Source organism: Homalodisca vitripennis, chromosome X (genome assembly GCF_021130785.1).
Source record: "Homalodisca vitripennis isolate AUS2020 chromosome X, UT_GWSS_2.1, whole genome shotgun sequence".
Taxonomy (NCBI): Eukaryota; Metazoa; Arthropoda; class Insecta; order Hemiptera; family Cicadellidae; genus Homalodisca; species Homalodisca vitripennis.
The window spans coordinates 70,265,922-70,285,195 of NC_060215.1; the positions used below are offsets into that span (position 1 = coordinate 70,265,922).

General features: G+C 32.4%; 1 protein-coding gene across 3 annotated transcripts; it reads right to left on the bottom strand.

Annotated features, from left to right (window-relative positions):
• Positions 1-2,062: 2,062 nt before the first annotated feature.
• Positions 2,063-15,236, bottom strand: LOC124369162 (ribitol-5-phosphate xylosyltransferase 1-like). 3 transcript variants are annotated; one of them, XM_046826952.1, is made up of 5 exons: positions 14,947-15,236; positions 10,241-10,529; positions 8,906-9,416; positions 6,827-6,997; positions 2,063-2,461 (listed from the first exon to the last, which is right to left on the bottom strand). In XM_046826952.1, exons 2-5 carry the CDS (start codon positions 10,353-10,355, stop codon positions 2,065-2,067), a joined length of 1,194 nt encoding a protein of 397 aa, XP_046682908.1. In that variant the 5' UTR covers positions 10,356-10,529; positions 14,947-15,236; the 3' UTR covers positions 2,063-2,064. The 3 variants fall into 3 exon arrangements, with proteins under 3 accessions (XP_046682908.1, XP_046682909.1, XP_046682910.1); XM_046826953.1 differs by having other exon boundaries at positions 10,241-10,544; XM_046826954.1 differs by having other exon boundaries at positions 15,097-15,235.
• Between the last annotated feature and the right edge of the window lie 4,038 nt (positions 15,237-19,274).

Here is a 19,274-nt window from a genome sequence, read left to right on the forward strand (position 1 = left end):
GTTTTTCTTTCAAAGATTCCAGATATCTGATTGATCTATGAATCAGTTTGTCTGCAAATACAAGGGACGTGCTTCTGTTTTCCAGACTTTCAGACAACAAAGCCAATTCAGCAAGAATGTCATACATAAATGCTAAGTATAACAAAAAATTATGGGAAGTCAGCCTCTTCAATAAACCATTATATTTGCATCTATCAGTGGATGTTCTCTCAGGATCATCCATTGCTTTAGAGAAGTGGCTGGCTAAGGCTTGGTAACCAAACCACACGGCTGAAACAGTAAGAAAACTGCTTGCTACACACCTCGTGCTTAAAATTCTGCCGATTTTATTCATTTGAATATCGAGCTCCTGTGCACATTCTTTTAACTCTCGCTTATTCTTTGGAGATGTGCTGTACAATGAATAAAGTTTATCCACGAATGACTGGAAATGGTTAACCCCGGCTACTTCACTTATGGCATCCCCAATAGCCAGTTCCAGTCTGTGATTCTCACAGTGCCATATGATAATATTAGGGTAAACAGATAAAATTCTCCTTGCTACATCTGAGTGCTTTCCCAACATGGCGTTCGCCCCGTCGCTTGTAAAGGAAACCAAGTTTTGTTTTAAGTACTCGCCATTAAAACCATATCCTTCAAGGCACTGGTGAACACTGTTAAAAACTGTTTCAGCTTTTTGATCAGAAAGCTTGGCTAAGTCCAAAAATAAAATACTTGATGGTTTATCCTTGCTAAATTCACATTTTAAATATACAATGAGGACGGATTTAGAACTAATGCTTGTGGATTCATCAATGATTATTGACAGTTTTCCAGAATTTCCTTTACTTGATTCAAAATGCGCATTTTCATTTCCTTTGAAATATGATATATTATTTCGACTGCGCTATACCTTGAATGAAGGCCTACGCCGATATCTACCCCATTTAGTTTTTGTAGCTCAAGCAATACGAAATGGTCGCTGTACGGACGGTCATTTTGAGCAATAAAATATGCCGATCTAAACACAGCCTTAGTTGAATCGAGCTGAGCTTGATTCATTTGATCAATGACTTGTGGCATCGAATGTTTGTTTGATTTGTCAATAATTGTTTGAGCAATTTGGTGAGCTTTCAACTGTTTATGTTCAATAATCTTTTTCCTCAAAGATTTGAGTTGATTTGTTCTATTTGACCCATAAAAACAAACTTTGCACGAACGCCACTCATAAGAAAGCGAAACATGTTCCTTTTTGTAGGCTACCAAATTACCGACTTCAAAACAAATTTTACAGCCTAACTTACCTTCCCTTGAGTCTATCCAAGGAAAAGCCGCCTTCTTTCTCTCCCACATATCTTCTGTCCAAATTTCATGCCACTGTGTTCTGGGAGGGTCATCTGCTCGAACTTCCTTTTCATTAGGCTCAGGCTCAGCGAGGTTACTTATTTTAATTTTAGCTTTTGGATTTGATGTTTCAGGAACTGGATTTGAGTCAGTCATATTAGGGGCACTAAAAATGACGTTATATATTTTTGTTTAGGTTTTGGTTCCATCACTTCACAAAATTCACAGTCTAATAATTAAAAAATTAGTAATAGGCTTTCACAAATGTATTATAGAGGACTCAACTCAAACAAAACTAACAGTAGATAAGGTACGCTGTTTGAACTCAACCACTACGACTAAGACTTTCGACGATAACAGCTTAATACAAGCACTCACAACAACATAGAGTACGGGAACGCGAATAACAAGTCTCGACCTGTTTGTGTTGTAAATAAAAATTGCAACATTGTTGCTTCATTCTTAATACTACTGTAAAACTGATGACAATAGATTGCATACAAAGCGGGTGTGGTGGAACACAGATAAAGATTCTAGAGCACAAAACTAAAGCTTGAAAATGATGGCTTCATATCCCCTCCTTTAGGGTATTTCAGCATCTAATAGTTTTAGGCTGAAATTAGCTTTATTTTTAAAAGAAAAATATATATAAGTCATCTTTTCATAAAGATATAATCTTCCTTAAAGTTGTCAAGAACTTAAAAAATGCAAATAAGTTGGATAAAAAAAAAATCAAGAATATCAATTAATAAATATATTTGATAAAACCTTTAAAAATTTCTGTTTCATAAGTTGTTTAAAGTTCTTGTACCAGTTAAAAACTTTGATTCTTCTCTTCGTTATCTCTCGGAAAGAGAGTTGCTGTTGGTGATGAAGCACAGTGGAGAGGTTGGTCCATTCAGACAGCCAGATGACTGGAGCATGTAGTTGCTTGAGGAGCCGCAGGGGTGCGGGAGGTGTACGTGCACACTTGCCCCAAGTCACCACATCCTCGACTATTGGCACGCTACCTAGTGCGAGAGCCTCATATATCCGGTAACACTCTGTATTCATGCCCACTGGGCTCAGTGTTAGATCTGATAATTGTAGTGCTTCTATATAATGTTTCCTCGACTCTGAAGTTTCATTCGGAATCCATCTGCAATTTTATAAACCTTTCATTAATTTTTAAAACCATTATTTTTAAGGTTAACATAAATACTGCTCTTCCATCGCACATACAGTATTATTGTAACAATCATTTATGGAACAAACATCAGTGATAACTAATTCATATACGTGTTCTATTATACCTTTCCTAAGATTTTGTAGTTTGAAATATCTGAATGAGGTTTTAGTTTGAAAATAGTTAATATTTTTTACCTTTCATCATTTATGAAAATGAGAAGAAACAGAAAATACTTTTAGAAAACTCTAAGTGGCCTAATGTTCTCAGAAGTATTTCATTGTCATCGTTAAAGACGAAATGATAGGGTATGAATACTGTGTTTCGAAAATGTGGTTTTGAATTTGAAGAAATTGTTAAATAAATTAAAATAAAAGAAAATGTTTCTGGCCTTTTATATACTTTTTTGTTCTCCACCTCAAAAAAAAAAAAAAACACATATCTAATTTAATTTTTTCATTTACTTCCTATTTTACAAACTAATTACTCATAAAATCTTTAAAGGCACATCAAATTCTTACATTTTTGTTTTGTTAGTAGGTTACCTAATGGTGTGGTATAACTGCTGCCATTAAGGACTAATTATATTTTAAATAATAATGTTAAAAAATAGGTGTCCTTTAAAGCCTTCTTTGAATATTTCAACCTGATCTTCAAATTTCCTAAATTTACTTCTACATTTTTTGAAACGTATATTGTTTCCAAATTATAAAACTTACATATGTTTTGCAACTAAAATTTAGAATTTTTTATTTAACTATCATATGCTTACAATAACCTCTTCATATTCCTACAACTAGATGCACGTAATAACCTTGCATTTCTCTGTAAAGAATCACAGTCAAGCACTACCAAATTAGCAACCTTAAGTACTTTTACATTCTCTTAGTATTTATCCAGCACCATTCATTGTCCAACTGTGCACTTGATCCTATTTAATTTTGTATTTTTATATTTATTTATTATCCAACATTCTGTTATATAAAATTCTTGTTTCTGCCTAAAATATCAGATTTCTTTAACAAAATCTCCAACTATTTTGAGTGTATTTAAACACTTTCAGACCATCACTGTTTAAGTGATAAAATCCACTATCTCACAATAATTATTCTTTAAAATTTGAAGAGATTAAATTGAAATACTCATTAAAGATATTATATGAGTTGAGTATTATATAAAATACCTCACATTGTAACTTGTTGAAAGATTTTATATATTCCCAGTGGATGACAAAATAAAGTTGTCAGAAGCCAGTATTGCTAATGCTAAAAATAACAATTAACATTGTTGTTGTTTCAGTAATTAACGTTGTAGCAAAGATTTTTGAAACTTATGTTAAAAGTCAATTAATGTCATATTTCAACTCAATATTATTTTTTTGTCCTAATCAGTTTGGGTTTTTGCCTGATAAATGCACAGATTTAGCTGTAAGAAGGCATGTTAGTAGTATAGCTGCGGGTGTAGATAAGCACAAATATACTGTAATCGGTGTATCTAGATTTTAAAAAGGCTTTCGACACTCTGGACATTGATATTTTAATTCAAAAAATTTAAAAATGCTGGCATAGGTAGTGATGCTTTAAAATGGTTAAGCTCCTTTTGTAAGGGAGGAAACAAGTTGTTAAAATTAATAGGGTTTTAAGTGGCACCCAGGAGTTACAATTATGGTACAGCGCAAGGAGGAGTTTTGGGGCCCTTGTTGTTCCTGGTTTACATTAATGATTTATTAAATACTGATTTGTGTTCTTCTATATATGCGTATGCTGATGACACTGCCTTTAGTGTGTTCATCGTATAACAAAGAGACCCTAAAATTACAAATAAATACTGATCTTGAAAAAGTCTCACAATGGTTTAATTAGAAACAAATTATTGATTAATTCATCAAAATCTAAGTGCTTATTGTTTTTTGAACATAATACGCCAAATGAGGTTTTAAACGCATGAATTTTAAATTGTTGTGTCATACGCATCAGTGCGTGTATCAATGTCGGTGTTTGCCTATAGAAGTAGTTGATGCTGTAAAGTACCTGGGCCTTTATATTGATAAGTATCTCAAATGGGATCACCATGTCAAATTTTTGGTGCAGAAATTAAGGAAAATTAACTATGCATTGTACCACATGAAAGGTTATTTAGTTGGTGATTATTTAAAAAATGTTTACTTGTCTTGGTTTGAGAGTACGTTAAGGTATGGTATTGCTCATTTTGGGGGGGCTTATCCTACAATTGTTTCACCTTTAGTAATGTGTCAGAGACAGGCTGTACGTATAATTTATAATGTAAAAAAAATGGAAAGATGAGTTATTTGTTTTCTCAGAAAAGTATTCTTACTTTTAAACAGTTATACCAGTATTCTCTATTAATGCATGTTCATAAATATTTGCCAGAATTTAAAATAAAAAGTGTAATGAGAACAACTCGTTCTGCACAAAGCATTCTCTTAGAAGTTCCGTTTTGTCATAAAGAAATAAGTCGGCATCAGTTTTATTACCTAGGCCCCAAGATATTTAAATGATCTCATTGTTTGCTGTGGTAATGATATTCTGTTTGAAAAGAAACATAAAGTTAAAATGAAGGTTATAAATTTTATATGTGAGCATGTTTTTTTATAATTGTATTGATTAATTAATTTATTTGTTTAAAAAAAGAAAAGTATAAATGCATTGTGAATTATTGTTCCCTGTTTATTTAGGCTAAGGATTCGAATTATAATAGTTTTTACTGCCATAATTATTAGCTAGCTATTAAATGATACAGTTTGAAATTTCTTTATATGTAGTTGTTGATTGAATGTTTAGTTGTTAGGTATATTTACAATATTTCTATTTGTGGTTAATTACATTATTTTTTTTTACTTATTTAATATTTATTGTAATTGTTAAGACTAAATAATTTATTTACTTGTACCATACTATAAATGTATTGTGAATATCTTTTTTTTGTATATGACGTAGTTTAAGGGCCTGAATGGAATAAATTTAATTGTCATATCACGTATTTGGTATCAGATATTTTATTAAATGGTAAATTTTGTTATTCTTTTATATGGCTACTGTTAAAATATTTATTTGTTTGTAGTTATATCTTGTCAATATTTAAACTATATATTTATTAAATTAACTATTTTAAACCTTTTCTATATTGTAGATGTTTGATACTAGATAGTTTATTATTAGCTTGTAATATTTTAGTATCGCAGAGATTTATTTAACGCTAATTTTGTAGAAACTTTTGTGATTTTTTCTAAAACAATTTAGGTTTAGAAGTGCCTAAAGTAATTATAAGTTAAAAATTAGCTGGGACTGCAACACTGCAAATCTGTAAAAGGCATATTGTTAAAACACAAAACGAGTTCCCGCACGCGCTCGTTTTTAGTGGTGCATGGGATGTATATTGTAAAACTTGCATGTTTTACTGAATAAAGATTTTTTGTAAACTTTGTAAACTTTGTAAACTTTGTAAACAATTTACGATACTGTGAATTTTATTTAAATTCAAATTCTTGGTACAAACTAATAAAACTGATAAATTATATAAACTAATAGTTATCAGAGTATTTCCTTATCTAAGATTTCACAGATTAGGTCTATCATCTTATCATCTGAGCAGACAATGGATATATTTGGTTATGGCTCTGTAGGACACACAAACCAGCTGAGCAGGTGGATCAGGTGAATGGTGCTAGACAAAGGGTACCCCCCTCCCTCTGCGGCAGGGTGAAGGTCGTCTATAAATACTTCCTTAACAACCGCAATAGGCATGGAGCATGCACCTGCCATTTTGAAGGCCTTTTGTGAATTAAAAAAACTTTCCAAGACACAATGTGTAATATCAGATATATTCGTGTTTGGGGTTTTGGTCAAAGTCTACCATTCTGATGTATCCGTCTACAGCATGAGAAGGGCTAATTTCAAATAAAAGTTATGAAGATAAATATCTTAAGTTCCTTGAAATGAATATATTAAAAAACTAATTTTATTTACAGTCAAACTTGCCATATCCAGCCCTACAATATCCAGTCTGATGACAAACGATCTGCAAAATCGTAACTGCAAACTTTTGTAACTGTATGTTTTAACATTTTGTACAAAAGGACATTAGTGGAAATTTCGAGGTAAGTTTTATTTTTACGTATTATTATTTCTAAAATAAATATAAATAATTCTTAGTACAACTTGTTACAAATTTATTTTTTAGAAAAACCCCTGTGAATTAAGGTTTAGCGGTTTGGATTGAAAATGCCAACCAGTTACAGGGTTAAGATTATTTGTACTTTTAATTGAGGATAAAAAAAGGCCCACCGGTTGTACACTTTAAATTGAAATTCATACTTACTCATCACGCTCAATAAGAAGAATTTTATCAGTCCATTTTCTTTTTTTAATAAAAGTAACCATCGATTCCCTGGATGAATTTTTATAAACTGTTCCAACAAAATTTCCTAAATATGGTCTCTTACTCAAAAGGTCTATTGAACTTTCACTGAAGTCTGGGAATCCTCTGTACCTTAAAACAAATTATTACCAAATAAATTAACATTTTAATGAACAAATAAAAATAATCATAAATAATGAACTTTAAAACTAAGAAATTAGTATAGAGCTGAAAATAATAGGTAATTTATGCAATGATTATTACATAAATATAACACTACATAAGCATATGAATGATTAAGAAATACATCATATTTCAGTTGTATCTCCAAATAATAATAACATAAATTACTAGAGCATTCATACAAAAATAGTCTGGTGGTGGCTGATGCATCTGAGTCCCCTCTCTACACCACATGGCCAACATTCTTGGCAATAAATATAAGTCCATTTGATTTCATTCACCTGTTTTCCAGGCAACAAAGAAGCTAAGCATACAGTATGTGACCCAAGCCATGTCTTAAGTAGGAACAACTTGTGGTCAGCAGTAACATGGCAACACTGCATCAAATGTCATCGTACTATTTTTGTGCTGGTTTCTATAATGTTCTTTCCTGTTAGAACAGACTAACAATCCTGCTCCACTTTTATGAAGATTTATCAACAATATCTTCACATTCTCATAATACTTATAAGTTATTCACAGAATATTGGTGTTCTAACAATGCAAATTAGTAGATCCTAATTTGATTTTTAGATCCTAACTAACTTCTTTTACATATCATCTTCCTACTAACATCTTCAATACTGGAATATTTTTCACTATTTTCCTCATAGGTGCATCTTTGATTCACTGTCTATATTAACACATAAGAGACGCTAAAATGAATGGTTGTCTTTAATCAGTAGTGACAATACTGTTTCAGCTATTATGGCTGAGTAAAGATGGACCAAACTTTTAATCTAGCCCATATCCCCTTTTACACCACTACCAATACTTATGGACTCTTTCCTTACCTTAACAATGAAAAATTAAAGATGATTGATGGATTTAGGCTAAAAATTTGGTTATACATAATCTTTTACAAAACAAATCAGACAATAGGTATAGGCTCATGTGGAAAAATGTCTCCCACAAATGTTAATTCATCAAGGTTTTGAGATCATTAATTAAATGGGTCATAAATGCTGGGCATATTGAAGGATTATGAGAAAAAATGTGGTTGGTTAGAGAAACTAAAACAGATTGGCCTCTGGGGGGAATTTGCTAATTAATCACTGTAATCGGTACTAGCGTACTCTCAAGAAACAATAGGCAATAGACAAATTTCTTTAATTACTCTTACTAAAGAACAATATTGGTGTCAAACATTTTTAGTAGAAATTAAAACACAACAGAGTAAGTGAGGAAGTACATCTCAAATGTGCAGCCCTTGCTCTCTCAAAAAGTTTTTCAATACTATATATGGTTTCAGACAAACTAACTCTGCAATCTTTTCCTCGAAGAAATAGAATTACTACTCTTGCTTTCAGGTGGGAGCATGTTGCGCAGCCTTGCACTTGCATAGGAATGCTTCATGGTAAAAACTTGTTTGTTCTGTGTACTAGAACAAAATTACTTGCCTATCTAGTGTTGACCATGGACATTAGCATTCCTGGGCAATCCAAGACCGACAGCTGGCAGACCAGATCAAAGCAATGATAAAAAAGAGGTTTCATATTTTTCGAGGTACAATGAGATTGAGTGAGTTGTGTTGCACACAAAATAGAGATACCAAGACTGAAAGAGCAAGGGCCAAGGGAGTTTTAGATCAACTATGTAAATTTTGGGCACAAGTGACGCTTTCTGCTGAGATTCACAAGAGCAATGGCAGTGGTTTTCCAGTGATGCAACAGTTTGGAGTATGCTAATTGGAGGGATTACCACATTTGGTGTTTTGGGTTTTGTTACAACTTAATGATTAATTATAATAAGTAGCATTTACATGTATTATACTATTACACTACTGTAGTGTTTAACCTACGAATAGTAAACACTTACTCTGCAACACCAAGAGGCCACTGAAAGAACTCCTTGTTGTCTACTAAAGGTGAGTCATACACAAGGAATGCTACATTCACAGTACCTCCTCTAGAAACCATATAGGGTAATATCCAGTCATTCTCACACTGTTCAGATCCCAACAAAACTACACAAACTTTCTTTAATTGTTTCAGTTTTTTCAAATATTTCAACCATTCTTCAGCTTGCTTCACTTTGTCTGGTGATCTGCCATTGATAACCAGAACCAGGTATTGCACATTTTGCGGGACTGTGGTTTGAATGAATCCTGCACCATTCTTGAATGAAAACTCAAAGTTGTTTAAAGTCAAATTACCAACATTCATCAAACTATTGTGGATTGAATGAAGTGGTCCCTTAAGAATATGCTGCCATAGGTAAAGTGATATGGAAGCTTTACCCCATATTTCAACAGGTATTTTCTTTGTGGTATATAACATAGGCTGTTGTTCTTTCTTTAAATCAGCATATGAACTCTCTTCAATGTCCTCTGCAAAATATTTAAAATAATCATATCTAATACATAAGTTATCAATGCACACCAAATTATATTCAATACAAGCTAAAAATACAATACCTTTAAACACTTGTTTAAATCAACTTTTATAAGAATAATCTAAAAAATCTATAATAAACTTTTCATAAGGATTTTTTAAATTACATAAACATATATAGCTTTTATAATAAACATCTTTCACCTTTGTACTTCAAATATTCAATAAATATAAAATATATTTTAAATTAATAGTATACTTGTAAGGTACATGTCTGACACAATATAAAATAAGCTGTGGATATTCATAGTCTATATATTGAAACATATTTTGCAGTCATCATATCTGTTTGAGGATCATATTTTAATTATGTGACATAACATAACCACTACAATTTCCTTTATAACCAAAATAATAAGAGATTTACTTCTTTGTCCTCAACTACTTGGTGCAATAATTTTGTTTGTGTAATAAAATGTCAATAAGTTTGTGTACAAAAGTGTAAAAATCCTGCAATTTTTCACAAGCAGACAGTATGTGACCCAAGCCATATCTAAGTAGGAAAAGCTGGTGGTTAGCTGTGACATAAAAATTATGCAGTTTTTATAATTACATGGTATTTATGATGATGTTTTCAGAAAGAAAAATAGGATAGATTAGGATCTTCTATAAGTGTTTCAGGTACACACGTAACATTTAGTTTTTACTCTTTTTAAAATATTAATTAATGATTTCAAAATGTATACATTCACCATTATTAACAAATTGGTAATCCCGATTAAAACAAAATTTATTAGTATGCAATAACATTAGAATTTACCTGAGTTAAAATTGATATGTTCAGTATACATCCAGTACAAAATTAAAGTAAGGAACAAAGCACAGTATAGGCACAGAATGAATAAAAACACAACTCGCTTCCTTAACCGACACATGACTAATTGCCATTTGAAGATAAGTTATTTCTTGAGTAGTGTTTTATCATTTAACTCAGTCCATAATTGTTCAGGTTTCAAACTTTTAACTCCTCAGTTCATATCTTCAACTTTGTTGATTTTAAAGTCCACACTTAACACTGTACATGTATTTGTAAGTTAGCTGTGTTTACTCTGAAACATAAAAAACTGCAATAAGTTATTCATAAATTCCTCCTTTGTATCTCATGATATATTCTATAAATTATATTACTTAAGAAAGCAACCCAAAAGTAAGCATAAAACAACATTTTGTGATGCAGTATTCATGTAATCCAATACCAATTTATACTTACATATTATTCTGAAGTTAACAATAACAATCTTACAGTGTAGGAAAAGTGTATGAGTTTAGTTTAAAGTTAGAATTTATATACATTCTTCTTAACTGTATTTAAATAAACATATCCATGAGCCCTCTTCACCCTGAATACCAAGGTATTGTATATATTAACACCTAATGTAAACTACAAATTTCTTTCTACCATGCTCATAATGGACACTTAGTGATTCCCACCATAACTGTTGAGTGCTCTTCTGAGAGTAGGTTCACACTTTCTAATAAAAGGATATTTTTATGTATCTGCATTTAGCAGCCAGAATACTGAAATTACACCAAGACAATTCAGCCATCAAGTGTAATTTACATATATGATGCTAAATATTGGAAGGCAGTTTACCCATACAAAAAAGAAACAGGGCCTTGACAGAACATAGTTTTATCCGGTCATTAAATGTCTACAAAAATCTTTAGTCTATATGACACAAAGTTTGGAGACATAAAACAATACATTAAAAAACTATGAGATCATTGTTGAGTATAACACCTTTATATATATCTCAGGGGGATGGCCCACAAGAAATCAGAGGACAATCTTAAATTAGAGTATAGGTCGGGATCTATATAAAATTAAAAGTCTTCTTTAGTACAACACAATGCCGTTAATTAGACCCTAAAAAATTTTGTCCTATCCAAAATGGCGGCGTTTTAAAGTTTCTCTTAAATTACGCAAATTAGTATAACACATACAATTCTATTTCTTAAAGATAACATTAATTTACTGTAGTGAAATTAAAAATCAAATACTTAAAGTTACAGTAAGTGTTCAAAATGCTCTCCAAGTGTCTGTTGCCAATATCCCAATCTGTGGTAGAAACCAATAACAACATTGTGTAACAAATCCGGAGGTATTTGCTGAGTTTCTTCATTGATGCGATGAATTAGTTCTTGTGTGTTGACAGGCTTAATTATGTAAAACCTTTGTTATAAATTATCCCATAAAAAGAAATTTAAAAGGGTTCAATCTGGTGATCTAGGTGGCCACTCTATTGCTCCCCTACATTCTATCCAATGATTGGAAAACTCTCTGTCCAGCTGCTAACATACTTGTAGTGCATAATGAGGGGGTGCTCTTGATACCATACTGTGTTATAACTTTAACACAACACAGTTATGTAAAGCCGGTATAATTGTATCTCTCAACATCAATTCTTATGAAATTCCATTAAAATTGCCATTGATTACAAAGGGTCCTATAATGCGATTTCCAACTATCCCAGCCCACATGTTCACTTTTTGGGGTTTCTGTGTATGGCTATTTCTCATCCAGTGAGGATTGTTATCAGTCCAATAATGGTAGTTATGGTTACTTACATCTCTGTGAAGTGCAAAGGTAGTTTTGTCTGAAAATACAACCTTAAATAAAAAATTGTGTTCTTGTACACACCTACCAATCAGTTTCATAGAATTCGATTCTTCTATCAATATTGTCTTCTGAAGCTCCAAAAGCAATCCTTATAAGGATGATAGTGGTTTTATTTGAAAATTTATAGCACTAAAAATTGGTGTATGCCGTAAAAAGTTGCTGCAGCTTTTGTTGATGTGTGTGGCTCTTCAACAAAACTTAGTAAAACGTCTATCAATTTATCTTCGTTCGCAGCAGATTTAGGTCTACCACTTCTTTCAGTCTTTTACACTGGCAGATTCTTTGAAACTTTGGACTGTTCTACATAATGTAGACTTCGATATTGGTGGTCTGTTCAGGAAACTGTCATTAAATAAATTAACAACTTGTAAAATTTTCTTAAACGGTCACCATATCCCCTCATCATAAACAGCGCTATTCTTTTAGTTTCAGTCAGAGACAATAACAAAATACATTACTAATCAGTGTTGATAAAACATGCCTTAAAAACTAATTTACACTACACAAATCTTCACTTGCTTCACAAAGATCATCTGTGCAATGTTTACAGAAAAATAAAATTCCTCAAGTTTCCTGTCTGAACATATTCTACTATCACATTTGATAAGATAAACAATGAATCACTTTAATGTTAGAATGACAGTAGGAATGTCATGAACAACTTTAACTTACTAACAAGGATGTAAAGGCTAATGACTATTCAAGAGTAATACACTATTTCGGATATTCCATTTTTGTGATCATTGCTGCCAACAGATTGAACTAATTCATTGTATCAATGAAGAAACTCAGCTAATACCTCCAGAAATGTTTAGAAACTTTAAAACACTGCCATTTTGGATAGAGTAAACCTTTTGAGGTCCAAATTGTGGCATTGTGTTCTACTAAAATAGACCTTTAATTTGATGAAGACATGGAGCGCGTCCACCATTGTTTCACACGCAGCCCTCAGAAATCTGTTCGCTGCGCTGCTCGACAGCTCAACATGCCTCCTATGTCCGTCTGGCGTGTGTTGCGTCGACGATTACGCATGAAAGGATACAGGCTTCAGATACTGCAAGCTCTTCGTGAGGGTGATAAAGAACGACGCGTGGAGTTTTGTAACTTCGTTCTTGATAAGATGATGGACAATGAAAAATTTGAATCGCGCATAGTGTTTAGCGACAAGGCAACATTTAATTTAAATGGAAAGGTAAACCGCCATAACGTAAGAATATGGGGCACAGAAAAACCACTTGAAATTGTGCAATATGAGAGAGACTCTCCAAAATTTAATGTGTTTTTCCATTTTTCTTTGCTGAGAACACTGTTATAGGAATGAAATATCTTGATATGCTTGAGAATGATCTTTTCACCAAATTGGAGACTGATTCGAACGACTTCATTTACCAACAGGACAAGGGCACCGCCACATTGGCATCTGGCAGTCCGGCAATTTTTAAATCAACGAATTCGTGACCAGTGGATCGGGCGCACTGGACTAAATGATGCATCCTTACATTTCTGGCCTCCGAGGTCACCGGACCTCACTGTATGTGATTTTTTCTTGTGGGGTTTCATCAAAGACTCTGTATATGCCTCCGTTACCAACAACAATGGATGAGCTGAGGAATCGCATTAAACAGCAGTGGAATCAGTAACTCAGGACATGCTCGCCGCAGTGTGGGATGAATTTGAATACCGTGTAGACATATGCCGTGTATCTAAAGGTGGACATATTGAACACCTTTGAAAAGGTATGAAAAAAAACTTTTTGAGTTTCCCTTACACCACTCCTTAATTTTGCTTTTCTCCTCTTTTAATATTTCCTTTAAACTATTTGTAGTATTTACGCTGATAAATTTCAATACCGTATTATGTGGATTGTGTGTGTGTGTGTGTGTGTGTGTAGATGTTATAATATGATAATTAATTAATTACCAGATTCAGTTCGTCCAAAATCTCCAGGGAAGCAGCTCGAGCCTACGCACAGGCTTTTCCGCCCATGTAGGCTCATTTCCTAGACCACTTTAAATTTGATGTGTATAATATTTTTATGTATAATGTTGTTATGTAAACATTCAACTAGTATAGTAACAAGACAATATAAATTTAATAGTAAATTTGCACACATGTAAATATTTTTTGGAAATAAAACTATGATTCAATTCAATTCAGTTCAATTCCTTTCAGCCAAAAAAATTAGTAATTGTATACTACTGTTCGAAATATAGACATGCAAAATCGGATGATTCTTTTTGATATACCCTGTACATCTCGACCTATGGTACAATTTAAGATTTTCTTCTGACTCCTTGTGGGCCATCCTCCTTATGAGGTAAGAACCTGACAATTGCATAAAAAATTAGATATTTATGGGTAATATTCGTATACAAAGTCTCATTGCTTTACAAGAAATGATTAAAAATGATTAAACCGTTCTGGGACTTTTCAAGTACACTGTATACAGTCATCACTGCTAATTGATCAGCTGTGTTTGTGCAGTAAACAATGTTTAACTGAAAGAACATTTTTAATATGAATTGATAAAATTAAAACAAGTGTTAAATGACCTAAGGTTTCAATAAAGTTACCGGATGGAGTTTTCAATCAAAATTTCAACATTATTTACCCTTTGCATGCCACTAATAAATCTATTAACTTTTCTGTAACGCCAAGACAAGTAAAAAGATTTTGTTTCTTTAAGTTCCAAACTAATTGTTATTATAGCTACATCCACTGAAAGTGTTATTTGTAAAACAACATTTCAGGTACTCCAAGTTAACCACTTATTTAAAATAATTAGTTATTTACTTTAAAAGGGAATAAGTTCATATTAAACAATTCATGTAGATTAATGTACATACCTAAGGTAAAAACATACAAAAATAATACATAATGCACTTGCTGAAGGGAAAACAATAAAAGTTACTCATAAAATTGTTACTTTAACCAGGTTTGCTGACATACGAAAAGAGAAATAATACTAGAAGAATGTACTTTAATTAATACTTTACAGTATAATACGACTATCAACCGAAACTGTCACCATGACGAATAACCACATACACATAATAACTCATCCGTGTTATATACATTCTGCTTAGAATCTGGAACACTAATCATTTAAGGTTATGTTATTGTGTATAAATAAACGTCAGTTGTCAGTTTTTTTCTAGTTTACCTATAAGAAAATTGCTTTGGTAGTTTGATTACGACATGAAGCCCGCGATGTGCACTGACATGTGGTTGCTTTCATAGAAATGTTGTTCGATATGACAGGAGTTGTGTAACATTAAATATAATATGCAACATTAATTAAGAATAGGACTTATTTGTGGTACATACATAAATTCACCTAATTTTAGTTTAGTGCTAAGTTTTTTTTCTATTTCTTTGGCAGGCTAAATTACTTGGTCAATATAACCTCGTTGTGTACTGTTTTGTTGTTTCTACCCCGATTCTCAGATTGTTGGGAAAATTATCTTGGTAAAATCTTTCTATAGATAGACAAATATGTGGTATTAGTGGGCGTTGACTGTTTATTCAGTTATAAACTTATGTTATTCAGTAAAATCTACAACATAGAAATGTAATATTGCCTGTTTTTTTCTTTCCTATAATGATAAGAATTTGTTTATGTTTTTGGCTTAGTATTAAGTTATAAAGTTTCTAAAGCAAATAATAGCAGGAGAGGTTTTTAATACTTATATCGTTGATCTTATTGTCAGTGACACATCAGATATATATGAAAAGTTCCCGTGGTTGAAAAAACAAGACTTTCGAACACTTTGTAACTGATAAGAGGAAATAGCATAAGAAACTGAACTCAAGGCCAGGAAATCCTCCTATCACAAGTATTTTCCATGTCCCAATAAACATTGTAAGAAATAAAAACACTAGCAGTCGTGGGACTGCCGATAGAAGTGAAAACGGAACGATTAAGTTGAGAGTAATTAAAACTATATGCAAAAATTATATGAAATTTTTTATGTTTTATTTATTAGTTACATATGATGGGTTAAACAAATCATGAACAAAATATAAATACAAAGTGGTTCAAAAAATAATTAATATACAATTATCTTAACAATATCTTAATAAAAAAAGTACTGTAAGTATTAAAGAATATTATTTTAATGAAAAAAAGTTCAATGCAATCATTATACTTGTTGTAATTGCTCAATATTAATAGTTAGTTAAACATAGAATACAAGTGAGTAAACACCGAGTGAACAAAAGTGAGTTGAACACCGTTGTAAATAATACAGTTATTGCTACGGATAAAGTATATAATTGCAATAACAATTAAACCCACAATATTTTTAAAACTAATAAATTAGTTAAATTAACTTGGTTCTTTCGTAAAGGTATTTTTATTGCACAATAAACTAATTTATTGAGTTAATACGGTATCAGTGAGCCAATGCGCCAACTACAGTTCCGGCAGAAACGTTCACTCATCACTTCATACGCTACTACAGGCTAAACTAAACTTCCAATAAAAAAATGATAAATTACAAAAAAAATATTCATCTATTTTCACACAACTTTCTCGCTGACAAATTTTGTCTGACCAAAAAATAAAAAAAATCCTCGCTTACTACTTTTTTCTTGTCATTGTAAACGCTATGTAAAATGTAAACAATAATCAAAATTATTTCGAAATTTTTTTTAATATTTAAAAATGTAACCAATAGATTGCCAATATTAAGAGCTTTAATTTGACGCATCTTACAGAATTGTACGACATTGGCTTCACTTTTAAATCGCGAGAGGAAGCCGTAAAGGTCACTGATTTTCGCAGTCTGTTTTCATACTCCGCCGGGACAGTTTTAACACAGCGAGACTGACTTTTTCATGCAGGTTAGTAGTCCGCGGCCAAGTCTACGGTTAAAAAACACAGCGAGACTGACTTTTTCATGCAGGTTAGTATCATTAGCATGTCGGTGACGCGAACCGAGGATTTTACCCTCTACCAAAACGCTCAACGCCCCTAAAGAAGTTTTCACTTCAAAAATGTTACATCTGTATTTTAGATTTAAATAATAACGAGCACCTATTTTGAGAAGAATGGAGATTTATTGTTATTGTACATTTATTGTTATTTATTCACAAATCAACATCATTGCCTTTTTAAACAATATATAATGAAAATGGAGAAATTATATGCAATTCTCTTAAAAAATAAAACAACAAAAATTAACAGTGATTATGTAATATAGCAAAATCAAGTTGTAAACAGGAACTATCCTGTGGAATATGTGAATCCTTTTCTCTGTTTTTCGTTATAACTGAATGCTAATCAAAGTGGATATGAAAAAAATAATTTTTTGACGTGACAACGTCTTATAATTCGATGGAGCCGGCTGCACGCACCAAAAAACATGACTCATGCGGCGTTACCTCGCTCTGAGGTGTTCCAATTAAGGCTTGAAGTGCAAGCGAGAGCGCGGAACGAGCGACATAGAGGCACAATCGGCCTCCGCGTTCGGCAGCGTTCGCTATCAATCGGCCTCCGCGTTCGGCAGCGTTCAACATCTGTCTCTCTCCTACTTGAGTGAGCGATGCGTCCGCGTGGACAGCTGCTATACAATAATACATTTACATGTTTTCGTCAAGTATGAAGTGCAGTGAAAAGTGAATGTGGTGTCAGTCGTTTATAGCAACGATAATTGCAGCGATAAAGGTAATGATTATTTCGATATTAAATATATGTTCAGTGATATATTGTCGAATATTCGTGCTTTCATTATTAAAATAAATAGCATCGGTCCGCTAGTGCAGTGATTGTAGGTTATGCTATAATTGACAAAACTATAACAATAAGTTAACATAACTATTTCACGAAGAGGAAAACATCAATGGCTTTACTATTCGATCGAAATAATTATCGAGCGTAGCTATGATTTCAAAAAATTAAAACATAAAATGTTAAATCTTCCACATATCATAACAACGTGTCTGAAATGACAGGTTGGACCAGCTAGCCGTCAAAGGGAACAATTTTATCCTACATCAAACACATTGAGGCGGGCTTTTTAAAAGCTAGAGTTACAACAATTTTAATAATGTTTCAAAATTTTAAATTTAAGATTTACGAAAAATTGACATAATTGTATTTATGCGTACAAATAAATGTAACTTGATAAATTCCATTGTGATTTCCATTTACCTCCTTCTCTATATTCATACAAAATATCTATCAAACAAATAAAATTAAAATTTTCTTTTGAAAAAATGCAAACATTCTATCAGTATTTTCTTATGACGTCACGTTCAACTATCGTCAGCAAACCGATTTTACAGACAACCGGTTTTTTCTTAATTAAAGAAGATGTAACCTAATGAGTATAGTAAATTCTCTATATGATAGCCTACTTTTGTTAGGATTTATCTAGTACTCTGAGTAATATGACTAAGAAAAGTTTTGGTGGTTTAGTGGTGATCTTAAAAAAAACTAATCATAGAGAATAGAACTTGCCATAGATTGTACAAAACTGCCTTGAACGCTGGTAACAAATTTGAGGCTGATTAATATCATATCTTGAACTTTCAGATGTTGAGGCGAAGATGTGGGGTTCTTAGCGTTTCTTGTTACATGGGCTATTTGGATCATGTTAAGACTGTTCTCCCCACAAACTCTAGGGTGTTCTAGAGTTTTAATAACAAATTAAATAGATCTTCCAATATTCCAAGTACAACGGCATATAATAGAAAGACTACTGATGATCCTAAAATATGAGTGAAATTTTCGCTGATATCTTCTCTTCCGTTTTTGTGGTTGCTTCTGTAGAACCTCCGAACTACAATATTGTGTGCCTGGTGTATTATCTCATTTCTTTATCACACTTGATTAAGTACTGTTCAAATTGGCTAAACTGGATACCTCGAAAGCATGTGGGCTCGATGGTATACCACCTTCAGTACTCAAACATGGATGCAATACTGAACCTTATTTTATTGGACTTTTCAGTAACATGCTCTCCAAGGGAATATTTCCATGCATCCTCAAGTAAAGCATTGTTGAGCCAATATTTCAATCAGGTGACCCTGAAGAGGTAACGAAGCATATGCCAGTAGCTAAACAGAAAACTTTAGCTAAAGTGTTGAATCCCTCGTTTTGGACAAAGTCTTCTTTTACTTTAAAAATATCCTGTTTGAATACCAACATGGTTTTGTACCAGACGATTAT